This window comes from Xiphophorus hellerii, chromosome 14, assembly GCF_003331165.1.
Source record: "Xiphophorus hellerii strain 12219 chromosome 14, Xiphophorus_hellerii-4.1, whole genome shotgun sequence".
Lineage (NCBI taxonomy): Eukaryota > Metazoa > Chordata > Actinopteri > Cyprinodontiformes > Poeciliidae > Xiphophorus > Xiphophorus hellerii.
The window spans coordinates 12,893,760-12,906,654 of NC_045685.1; the positions used below are offsets into that span (position 1 = coordinate 12,893,760).

The window sequence follows — 12,895 nt, forward strand, 5'->3', positions numbered from 1 at the left end:
AGTTCCAGCCTGCTTTCCATCACTCTATCCCAGTCTTCCATTCTTCCTTCCTTCTTCCTATCTTTCCTCTCTCAAGCTGACAGTACCTGAGGGAAGAGGCCACCTGCGGACCAAGTGGGGAATCAGCCGACAGCTGTGTGCACACTCTCTCCGGTGGCCTTCAATTATTCACTCACTTCTCCCTCCTCCTCCTCCTCTCCATCTTCACTCTGCTCTTTTCATCTCTCCCCACCGTTGCTGCCTTAACCTCTGTCTTTTTTTCACACAGATTGCATGTGGCATTATCCCCTCCTGTTCTTCTCTGGTTTAATCCCCTCCCTTTCTCGTTGCTCCCTTTTTTCTTCTCCACCTCTTGGACTTCTCTGACCGTCACTCCATCACTTTGTTCACCGTCCTCCTTACCTCGACTCCATCAGCTCCTTCCGTTCACTCCACTAACCTACTCTTTCTTTCCCTCCATCTCCCAGCGTCTCCTCCTTCCTCACGTGCTTCCCCAAAGATTGATGACTCTTCAGCACCAGTCAAACAGGCCTGTTTAAAGTTGCATGAGGTGATGAGACCAACTTTTCTCCTCCTGTACTTCTCCTGCTCCAATTTTCCTCCTGCCTCCCCTCCTTAAATCTGATGGCGGTGGCCACTTCTACAGGAGAGGCCTCACGCTGTTCCAGACGGGTCAGAGGACTCCAAATCAGACAGCTCCCGCTCGTTCTCAGCTCAAGTCAAGATGCGTCAGTGTGACGTGTGGCAACGAGCAGCGAACTGACTTTGTGATAAATGATCCCCCTAAGGACACAACTCGTGAACAGACAAAAACAAGCTGATTGCCGTTGATATAATGACAGTGAAATGACAGCTGCAGCAGGGAAGACTGTCTGTGCTTGGCTTGTTCAATATACTGCTTTTTATATTGGACAAGTTGATGCAAAATTTTATGAAAAGATTTAGTGCAAATATTCCTTACATTAGCAACATTTATTAAACAACCTCTGTGCCCTCTTGTCTGGCCTGCTGTCTCTACTGGTTGATGGGCTGTAGCCTGCTCTGGCTTCCTGTGGGGTGGCTGCCTGTGTGATGGTTGGAGGGTGGCTCTCCACTGTCCCTGGCCTGGTGGGTGAGCCAAAGGCTGTGGTGGCAGGAGCTGGGAAGTATAGGTGGGGCAGAATAGAGTCTGCGGACAGGAAGAGGATTAAGAGATTTGGGTCATGCTTGGGCAGACAGTGAGGGTTTGGAGGTTGGGTGCACCAGATGGAGCCTGGGGTCCTGAGTGGTTTGACAGGTCTCTGGGTCCTGGGCTACTCTCCAATGGCCTTGGTCAGTGATGTTTTTAAGACCATGGGTGGGACAGGAGTGGGCTAATTTGGGCACTGCCCCCCAGGTGGATTCATACCAGTGCCTTGGCAGTGTCTTGACCTCTAATGGGAAAGCTCATCAGATGGGATAGTTAGGTGTATTCCACACCTTGGTCCTTCTGAGTTCTTGCTAAAGCTGTGGGCTTGTGCTTGTCCGGTGCTCTGGGTGGATGTCAGACCTACATTTTGCTTGGTCTTACTGCAGGGGATTGGAACAGGCTCTAAGCCACAGAGTCACAGACTTGGCCTGCACAGTGGCAGATGACTGTGAGGCTGGATTGAGGGGGCTCTGTGCACTACGTTTCAGCCTATACCTCTCTTTGACCTGTGGCTGCTGCTCCTGTGCTTCATTGTCCATCTACCTCTGAGAGGCATATGGCTGCACTGCTGTGTTGCGTCTGTATGCCTGGGGCTACTGCAGTCTTAAAGAGCAGAGTCCACCTGTGCTTTCCTGTTCTTGGGTGCTATGGGTTGCAGGTTTTCTACCATTCTCACCACTGTAACTGTGCATCTCAAGGTGACAAACTCACTCACAAACATTCAACACAAGCACACGCACTAAAATATACGCAATCCAAAGGGCTGAAAGGTTACTATTAAGACAATATGGCATGCCTACAATAATACTGAATACAGTTTTGATTTAATAAAGCAATCACGCAATTAGGATTCCATCTTGAGATATCATTTCTGCAGAGCAAAACTTCCCTGCCACATGTAGTCAACTAGCTTCTCTATATAGTATTCCTGAAATGCTACCAAAGGACACGTGAAAAAAAAATGTAACTTGAACTAGAATGGTTGAGAAATATTATAGTGCTTTTGTCAGAAATAGCAGAACTGTGTGAAGAAAGTTAAAGGTAGAAATTAAATTCCCTTCCAGAGGAGCAAAGTCCTGGAAACAAATACTCTACTGGGCAGAACACTCAAGCTCCCCTGCTTATAAGATATATATGTATAAGAAATTTTATTTTGTTTTAGCTTCCTAAATAAAAACATGGTTTCCTAGGCAAGAATTGTGTGGCAGTAGCAATCCTTTCATGTCCACATTATGCTCAAAGTCTATTTCATCAAACGAGTGTGGTTCAAGGCACGACAACTTTAACAATAATGGGTTATTTAATCGTAAATAACCCATTTACATTGAAAAGAGCTGCAGTGACATGCAGTGTAGGTTGTGGTTGAGTTTCCACAATGTCCAGCTAGCTGTAAAAAAGGAAAGGTCCTTCCTAAAGACATTGAACAGTGACTTCCTCCATTGACATTGAGGGCACTCATTTCATTCAACATATCAACATTGTGACTGAATCTGAAGCAAATAATTGGTAACCTTTTTAACTCCAGACTTTATTCAAATGAAAAAGGATCTCTTTAGCTGGGATACAATCCAGCATATACAGAACTGTTTACTGTGGATTTATCATTATGTTGTGGTGCTACATGAACAGTCAGCATGTACAAAAAGATGCCTTCTGTTTGAGGAGTAAATGTTGGACTTTTTGCCTGTGGTAGAACTGAATCAGAACACAAAGGTGCAATAACCAATGCGCCGTAATGAATAAACAAGAAAGTTTTTAATGTAATTAATGTGTGCGCTTTTGTTTTTGTTCATTCTCTTCTCACAATGTGCCACACAATGAGTCGAAGCTTCTCAGAGCCATTATTATGCAAACCTCAATTTCACCAATCTTACTCGTTCAGGGGAATCAAAGGGCGCACGATATCTGACCCGAGACACAGACGGACGATTAGCGAACAAGCTGTTTGACCTGAGCTGCTTAACTGACTGCCATCAAACAGGCAGGGGGCTGATGGGAGAAGGCAAGGACCAGAAAGTATCTCTTCCCTTTGTTTTATTCAGGCCTCGATACAAACCCTCCACCTAAGAGACAAGAAACTAAATCAGACTCCAGTTTTGACTGATTCAACAAAAATTGGATCATTAAAAAGCCAATTATTTCCCTTGGTTTTGTCACATATTCTGAACATAAAGTAGCACTATGACCTACAGGTTAAATAAAGGAAACAAAAAACACACAACATTAAAATTGTCTTCTGTCTTCTTCAGCTTTATGGTTGTAACTGAGTAATTTTCCTCTTGATCATCCCTGACTAGTGACTGGTCAGCGGGAAGTTAAAAATCAGATTTTTCTTTACTTTTTATCATCACTTAATGCATCACATATAGCCAAACCAAGTTGTGCTAATCTAATAGCGTTAATCATAGGTGTCAGTGAGGAATTTTAGAAGTCAAGTCATTATAGAATTTTGCTCTAATCTATATTTTTGAGTGTTCAATTTCTATCATGGAACAGGAAGGATTTAGATGTCTTACACTTAGGGGAAAGATGTAGATTGTCTGTAAACACAAAAACAATTTTCTTAGCTAACTGTGCTAAGGCCTGGGATGCAAATGCCATTATTATATTAAAGTAGGGGTGCCAAAGTCCAGTCCTGGAGATCTACCACCCTGCAACTTTTAGATGCATCCCTGGTCCAGCGCACCTGAACGAAGCTATTTGAACATGAAATGTGAATTTTCTTCCAACAACTGTATTTCTGGGTTGAAGTTTAAAAAAAAAAAATAGCCATGATAGTCATTGTCACCCCCTTCTCTTGATCTTACCAGTCTCCTTAGCTTTGCTTAACGCAGACACACAAAAAATAAATTGTTATTGATCTTTTCATATGGACTTTGAAAGGTGGAAAATCTTGTCCAAACAAACACCTCTTCTTTCTTCGCAAAGTGATACTTTGCGAAAAGATTCAGTCATGGAAAATCTCTGCTGAAATTAGCTGCGGGAGAAAAATAAGCTGAAGAGAGCGAGGGAGAGAAAGTAGTGCATTTATAGAAAGACAGAGAAAATAGGTGAAAGACAGAAGATTACCACAGAGGCATTTAGAAAGAGAGGCGACTCTGGGAGAGAGTGAGGAGACTGTAAAAAAGAGAGAGTGAGAAAAAACAAAGGTAGACAGAGAATCAGACGGTCAGAGTGACAGAGGCAGACTGACGAGCAGCAAGAACACGTTGGGGAGCTGAGAGATGACTGAAAAATGCAGGAAAAGAAAGACAGAAAAAAACAGGGACTTGATGTACCTTCTTTCTCAGCCCGGAATGTGAAAGTCCGGAGGCCCGTGATGACCTCAAACTTATTTTCGCCCAGTCCTTTCACCTGTCTGATGGCACTGACCAGGATCAGACCTTTGGAGTACATCTCCTAAACAGAAAAACACATAATAAGTGCTCCAAACACACATACAAACTGAGCTACATTCATGCAAATATTGCTATTGAATTCCTGTTTATTCCTATTATCTGCATCTGTAAACACACAATGACTTTTTCCCCCCAGTGCATTGTTTGCATCAATAGATGTGTAAATCGGACTTGTATTACCGTCAGCTGGGATTGAGTTCGGTTTGAAACAGCAGTGACAGACATCCTCATCAAAGCGGAACCATATCCCATCAAATGCAGCGTCAAATTTGTTTGCACAAATGGCTGCCTCTGTTCTTTTTTCAGGCGTCAACTTCAATAAACGGCACTAAGCTCTCGGCCAAGCAGAGTGGGTCAAAATGCTACAGATGCTGCTGGAATAAAAATAAAAAATCTGCTATACAGTCAGAGTGAGAAAGTCAAGTTTGATCAGCAGTAGTTGATCTCTCTATTGGGGACAGGAAGTGGTTGATTTTCAGTTGGACCAGCACCAACCAGTGATTGCTCAGCCGGAAACTCTAAAAAATAATCTTTCTCTGATTTGTGCACAACTTAAAACCACCACCAGCACTCTAGTGCAGAAGTTGTTACTGTGGGAAGTAAAGCGATCCCCTGCCTGTTTGTGGTATAACTATTCATGGATTTTTCTACAAAAAAATAACCCCTAATCAGTCACAGAAAATCTGCCTGGTAGCAGATCCTTTTATAGAGCACATCTAAAATTTTCAGAAGAAAAAGCAGCTTGGGGAGCTTAAACATCTAAATACTACTTGACACACAGCCAATCAAGGGGCACCCTTCATTTTCCTTAACATTCATTGATTTCAACTCCAATCTGATAAGAAAGACTGTAGATATTAGCTTTTGCAGTAGTGCTGAAGCAGCTAGCACCAAGTATTAATGCATATTGAAAAATATTTGTTGTTTGAACTATTAAACTATTAGTCACAAGTTGTGGGTAGCTGTAATCCCCAGCTGCCCCAAATACCAGTGTCCACCAAATACATAAAATTTTCATTTTTAGAGCAGTGTTTAAAATGAAGTCAGAGAAGACAGAGTGTTATAAAAAGCTGTTTAATAAAGATTAATTTCAACCAAATGTTGAGAAATGTCTGAGGTTCAATTAGGCTGCAAAAAAAAGGCGAGAGAGCGCAAGTCTTCAAAAAAGATTACAAGAAGGCTTAAATCTTTTTCTATCGTTTCGAACCTTAACGTCTGTCCTGGTCTTTTGATTACGTCAGAGTTAAAAGGTAAAAATCTCCATTCGATAGTTCACTGTCTACTTAGCAATACAAGATAATATATTTTTGTCAATTTTGTCAAGTGAAACACAATTTATAGTCACATGTGTGTCACTGGTTTAATGAGACGCAAAACATTAAGTATTAGTAGTTTATACCAGCAATTTTCAACTTTCTATGTATGTGAAGCCACATTTGGATAGAAATCTCAATGGTGCTTGGTGAGCTCCCGCTTTCCTAGTTGTAATCTTGACTTCAGGTAGCGTTCTTGTTTTTGTGGTTGATTTGTTTCTTGCAACTGGGAATTTGGAAGAGAGTACAAAGGGAATACACCACAAATGCTACACAAAGACATAAAGATGTCAAATCTGTTAAAGTTTTGTCCTGGTATTATTAGTGAACTCCTATTTTGTAATGTCTCCTCTCACACAGGTATTCTGACATATATTTGTTATATGTTCTACAAACCCCCTTGATGGGAAATTAGCAAAAATCTCTATCAGCGGGTCAGTGTTTTACAAACAACATGGAGATTTTTGCAAATTGTGATTAGTGCATCCCTAATTAGAGCCAAAATTCATCCTACCGTCATTATCTGCATCTGTAAGCCCACAAGTACTCCCCCTATTAGCACATTGCTTTCATCAATATCTCATCAAATGTTGTGTCTAGTTCATTCCCACAAATGGCTGCTGCTGTTTTTTTTTTTATTCAATCATCAACTTCGATAAATGGCACAAGCCCTTGGACAAGCAAAAGCAGGGTGAAAGAGCAAAATCAAATCAGTAATAGAACGGCAGGAAACGACTCAAATTTAGCAAAATGCGAGACCTCAAAAAATAAAAGTAAAACAAATAATGTTTCTTTAGATGCAAAGGGACATGTTAAAACAAATATAGAGGCTAAAAACAAACTTCACAGATGTTAAAGACAAAAGAAAATGGGGACGCACACTGTTCTGGGATTTGGACCACCGTGCGGTACGGGTACAGGTAAAGAAGAGTTTGATTGTGTGCAATGTTTTATTACCCTCATGTTTTCCCCAAAGTAGCATTAAATTAAGGAAGGATGTTGCACAAGGGGCTTTCTGACCCTCTTTACAATCTCCCAAGATAATGGCAATTAAAGTTCTGGGTCAATGTGGGTGTGAAACGGAAAAGAAAAGAAAAAGTATTAAACCTTAATGCTATGACTGCTACTAGAGGCAGAGACAGAATGGTACGGCTGTCAAAATTGGAATTCAAAACCTTCTGTGACAAGCGCAGCACTGAATTTCCTTTAAAGTAGGTGGAAAAATTCAAAAAGATCTCAAATTGTGATGTTCTTGCGACAGCGCGAACTGCGGAACAGTACATTACGCTTCTGTAATGATGGAAAAATCCCTTGGTTCGCATTTAAGGAAAAAAAAGGTCATGGCAGACATTGCATTATTCATGTTGATAATGTCATTATCATTGCAAAGTAAGAAAAAAAAGAGAGCGAGAGAGACATGACTCATTCATTTCCTCTGTTGATCTTTAGTAGTATTGACCTGAATTTTGATTCTCAGCCGACAAAAAAAAAATTAAAAATACTTTTGTTGATTGGCATGCATGATGCTGCTTGTTTGCTCTACTGTCCTATCTCGGGGTCACGTCCTGCAAAGGCAGAGTGCAAAAGCAAGTGATGGGAAGGATGAATGAGGGAAGAAAGAGGAGGTGAACTCCTGACTCCCTCTTGCCATTCTTAATTAAGCTAGTGACCTTGACGTTTGCAAAGGAAGAAAGAAAAAAAAAAAAAAAAAAGAGTACGGCCTAAAATATACCAACTAGCACAGTAACTCAGGGAGAGTGGGGGTGGTGGGGGAATACATACGGATGGAAAGAGCTCGAAATAGAAAAAAAAATATAGAAATTAGGTTCATGTGAAAAGGCCAAGGAGAGAAGTAAAAGAAAGGAAATGGAAAGAGCACAGGAAACGCTACAAACCGAGTGATGCAGGGCTCTAAAAGTGGCGCACGAGGAAGAAAAAAAAAATTATACTTGTGGGAAAGGGAGACATAATGTAAAAATGAAGATGCCTAAGGGGGTCAGGTAGGGGTCTTCCTCATATTAAAGCAGGATGTTAACAATGGCAAGCAGTGGCTCAACCTAATTACCGACCCGTAGCCTTGCGCGTCTCTCTCCCTGGGAGTTTCACTGTGGTATCTGCCTCTTTTTCCCTCTAAATTTAGAAAGAAGTCAAAGAAAGGTGAAGAAGAGGAGGAAATGAAGTATGTGTCTACATTTGTGTGTGCCGGGGTGTGTAGGGGTGTGTGCACATGAATTATCTCTGCAGTTGTTATGCTGATAATTACTGTACACCCCCAGTATGGGTTAACAGTAATTAATTGTTTTAATTCTGGTTTTGGGGTCACAACAGAGAGAGTTTGCTTAATTGGTTATTGTGCGGCCTGTAAACACTGCGGCAGCAGAAGAGAAGGAAGAAAAGGAGAAGATTTCCGATCGGAAATCGCAGCTACATACTCTTAAATTCTGCTTACAATCTGATCTCACGAGGGGGAAACGCAAAGAGGCCTTCCTGTCTCCTCACACGCACACGTGACTCACCTATTTCCAACTTTCTCCCTTCTTACTGCGTCTATATTCCAGCTCAAAACAGCAAATTGTGTTTTACACTCATGTGTCTAAATTTGTCCCATCACAGGGTTCTGTCAGTTTCTTTTTTTTTATTATTCGTTTTTTTAATGAATAAAAGTGCCTCTGCTGCAAGGGTAACCGTGTCTCTTCAAAAGCAAACTAGTAAACTTCAGGAAACAATTAAAGCAAAGCAACGGAGCTAAAGCCTACAATAATAGGGGCACCATGAGGAGAAAACAGAGAGGAAATAAATAAATAATTAAATAAAAACACTGAAGAAAAAAAATGGTTGGAGGATGCCTCTACCAAAATGGAGTTTAAGCTGTTGCGTCTCCAAAGATCCAGGTTTGCAGTGGAGGTACGAGGACACCAGCTGGTTGAAACAGAAAATTGCAATTTTTTTTTTTTTTTTAGGGGAGAAAATGACTCTTAGAGAAATTTTAAACATTTAGGCTTGAAGCTTTTGTGCTTTCAGCTGCAACCTTGTATTGATTCCACAGGGTTTCTATAAGGTTTTAGAAAGTCATTAAAAATTCCAACAGATTCTTACATCTAGACAGATTCTCAATGCTCTTACATTATGTTATTCTTGAATTTACATGTTTGTTATTTTTCCTCTATGTTTGTGTTTCTCCTTTGGGAAATGCGCCCACAGGGGGAATTTTGGGGTCAGGAATTTGGGTGTTTTCATGCTGTGACAAAACAACAAGTTCCATGTTGCATGGAAGCAATGGGAAAGCATTGCTTTAATGTGTACTGCATAATTTAGATGTCAAAGATAGGACTTGGGTAAAAAAAAATTAAAAATTACAGAAGTTATAGGTTTTTATACTTGCTTTCCTAATTTGCTGCAACATTACTTCAAGATAAAAATATACTTTCCCAATATCAGGTTTCCACTCTTCTATTCTTTGAATAACTTCACATTCAGTAGGGGGGCAATTCATCTAAGCTTCTTTTGTACATTTCCTTTATTTGCATGTCTTAATCAAATTATTTAAAATCTGCTCACCTGCATTGCAAGAAAACGTCTGTTCTCCACAATGCAACCAGAAAATATTCAAACCTCTTCAGTTTAGTTTTGTTACAAAACTGATTTTGTTAAAACACTTTTCTTTAATCCACATATTACATCTCAAAACGAAAAATAAAAATAAAATAAAGTACATGGTGTCAATCAACTTATTAAGTGGACATAGTTTGGAGTGGAGCATCCTTCTGTATATGTTGACCTAACAGACCAGAAACCAAACAACAAAGTCCTGGAAATTGTGTGTGAACCTCCCAGTGGAACGTGTTAAATCTGGAGAAAGTTAACTGGCCATCTGGAAAAGCTGTGTGGTCTCTATTATCTGGAGATAAGAGAACCATCCAGAAGAAGATCAGCCATTGCTGGGGTACGCCACCATTTTCTTTTAAAACCAAAAACATCTGAATTGGTCAAACCAGGAGAAACAAACTTCTCAGAACCTTGAAAACACTAAAATGTATTTTAGAATAAGTCTGTAGTGTGAAAATGGAAAAAGAAAAACGTGTGAATGATTTCCATTGTGCAGGAGATCACTGCAAACAAATTTGTACATTGCATTCAAAAATGATCACCAGCCACACAGACTAAAAAAAGAGCATAAACCACCAACGCTCTTCCAGCCAACAAGAGAGAAGCGGTTCAGGTAGGCTACAAATCAAGACTGCTTACACTGACAATTCCTACAACTACACATGGTGATAAAAAGAAAAATGTAGCATTTTCTCATTTCATGAGTGGTGAGTATGCACGCAAACCAACCGTAAAAGTTGAGAAATACGAACAGAATCACACCAGTTAATGACCTGAACATAATGACAGTCATTATCATGGTTTGTTTCACTGCTTGGGGATCATTTGAGTAAAACTCTGGCTCTAACATCTAAGGCTGAACCCCTTGCAACTGAAAGGCTTTCAAATCTATTACAAAATCTGTCAAAACAAACTTGTCTGTTATTATGTTTACAGACTTATTAACAGCTAGATTATTTTGCCTCTCGTGATGTCATGAACGTTAAAACGCAAAAGCAGAACATGTTTTTGTGTAATCCTTCAGTAGAAATCCATAACTCATTGCCCAGCAGGGCTTTTAGTTTCAGTGTACATTTGTTAGAGATAAAAAGATAAACCAATGGATAGTATCTTTAAATCTTAAATTCAAGACTTGGATATCCTTTTATTGTTTAGTTTGCAAGATTCACGAGCTATAATCTGACGTGCAAACTCAAGTGTTTTAGCAGGAATATAATTTTTATTTCTTGCTATTTGGAGAAGCAAGAAATTGCTGTTTTTTTGTTTACAAAAAAAACCCAACATCTCCTCCAATGCTGGCAAGGAGTATTCATTTGCTTTAATTCCCCACCAGGATTATGCTCTTGTCCGTTAATATCCATATTTTACTTTATTGCCGCCATCATTTTCCATGCAATGAAGTGAGAAATAAATACCTGGCTCTATATTCTCCAAAGGCATCATCTATCCACTAACTTTGTCTGACATGTGGAGCTCAGAGGGGACGTGTACAGGGAGCTGAGATGAAACAAAACCAGTGAGAGAAGTGAGAATGAATCAAAACAGTTATTTTGTGGATCATGTAACTAAAATCTGGAGCTGACCAGTAATAACAACTGTTAGGATGTGGGGAGGGAAACCCTTCAGAGATGGACAGTGTGTCTGTTCAAACAGTGACCTCTTTCACAGCAAGTATGATCTGGTCCGTCACTAAACTAATAAATTCAGTTTTAAGGTTACCACTCCAAATCCCTTTTTTTTTGTAAGGATTCTTTCAAAAGTTCGTATTGAATTTAAGATGGCAATGCCACATGGTGAGTACGGAATCACAGTAGTGCATTAAGATGACCTTCTGAATTTCAAACAGCATCGGGAATAGGAAAGACAAGAGAGTGAAGTGACCTTGAACATGGCTTTTCTGTTGGCGCCACATAGACTTGTCTGAGCAGAAACTGCTGATTTTCAAAGATTTTTATGCACAACCATCCTACAGGCTGAAAACCAAAAAAAAACAAAAAAACAACACAGTGTACCTGCTATACAGTGACTGGTTAGTCTTTACTTTGAGTAGATTGCGTATTTGAGTGTTTAAGTCATGCTCCAATAAAAACAAGTTGAGGCCTTTGGTTTGTGCATCTGGTAAGAATGAAGCTAGCAGGTTTGGCTGGCTAGCCCGTTATTCAACATTTTCTACAATGCTCCGCTTTAATACTTTAGACCAGTTTTCAATTATTTAAGGGTAAAGCAGGGGTAATGTCACCTTGGTTTAATGTGGGTGTTCTTCTGAAGAACACCCACATTAAAGTATCTTCAATAAAGAATAATAAAGTCTCTTCAATAAAGAATGGTTGCAGTTTGTCTCAATATAGACAGGGTATATCCGAAAACATCCTTTATGGATATGATTTGTGGAAATAATATGATCCCGTTGACAAACAACCCAAATCACAAAAACATATTTTTATGTTAAACAAAGAAAATGTCAAATAGTCAATACTCATGGTTTAATGTCTTTCACATATTGCCAAGTAGTTTTATTTATAACATTTTCTTCTTTGTTGAACATGAAAATCTTCTTTTGTTCAAAAAAAAAAAAAGAAGTTTTGATTAAGATGACAGTGCTAGCGAAAGCCAAAGGACAGATCCAGGCAAGATACTAGAGGTAGTACTGTAAGCAGATAAGCTTTCTTAGCTTTGTAAGAAACTATTTAGCCGCAGACGCACAGCCAGACAGACTGACATTAAGAGCCTGATCCTAAAGCCTCATCTCCCCTTTGGCCTTCTGGCCACCCTTATCTCTATCCCCATCTCCATTTCACTTTCTTATTCCACAGCCCTAAAGCCCAGCTTTCCCTCCACACACACACACACACGACCCCCCCCCCCCACGCACGCATACACACGACAGTACACCAGGACCCCGAAGACTACATCTCAAGCCCAAAGCATTCTCTAAAGCCAATCCCTGAGTTGACGAAATCGAGCGTAAGGCGTGATTGATGAGACGGATTGGAGGCAATGCTGCAGAGAGGGAGAAGTGAGACCGAAGATCTCACTACTCTCCCACGCCACCACTGCTACCCCTGTGATGACATCACAACGGACAGAGACCTTCAAGCTGGGACTGCGATTAAGTATGATTAGTTTTGTCTGGGGTTGACAGATCCCGGTGGATTTTCAACTACAGAAGAGCTTTTTGGGTGTTGTAAGTTGGGGGAAAAAAAAAAAAAAAAAAACCCCAGAAATAATCAGAGAATAGTTTTTTTTTTGTTTGTTTGTTTTGTTGTTATGGACAGTAAAACAACCAATCTGTTGATTATGCTAGCATGAGCCAGGGGTATTTTTGTTCACGTCGCCCTTTTTCTTCTTGGTAATAAAAAGATCATGTTCTCTGAGATTTCACATTCAGCATAGCCTAAAACACCTCAGCG

General features: G+C 40.1%; 1 protein-coding gene across 3 annotated transcripts in view; it reads right to left on the minus strand.

Annotated features, from left to right (window-relative positions):
* arap2 (ArfGAP with RhoGAP domain, ankyrin repeat and PH domain 2) overlaps nucleotides 1-12,895 on the minus strand; it is a 139,663-nt gene that overhangs the window by 97,950 nt on the left and 28,818 nt on the right. For all 3 annotated transcript variants that reach the window (XM_032583558.1, XM_032583559.1, XM_032583557.1), the window contains exon 8: nucleotides 4,447-4,567. In XM_032583558.1, coding sequence (XP_032439449.1) covers nucleotides 4,447-4,567 — 121 coding nt within the window. The remainder of the gene's footprint in view (nucleotides 1-4,446; nucleotides 4,568-12,895) is intronic.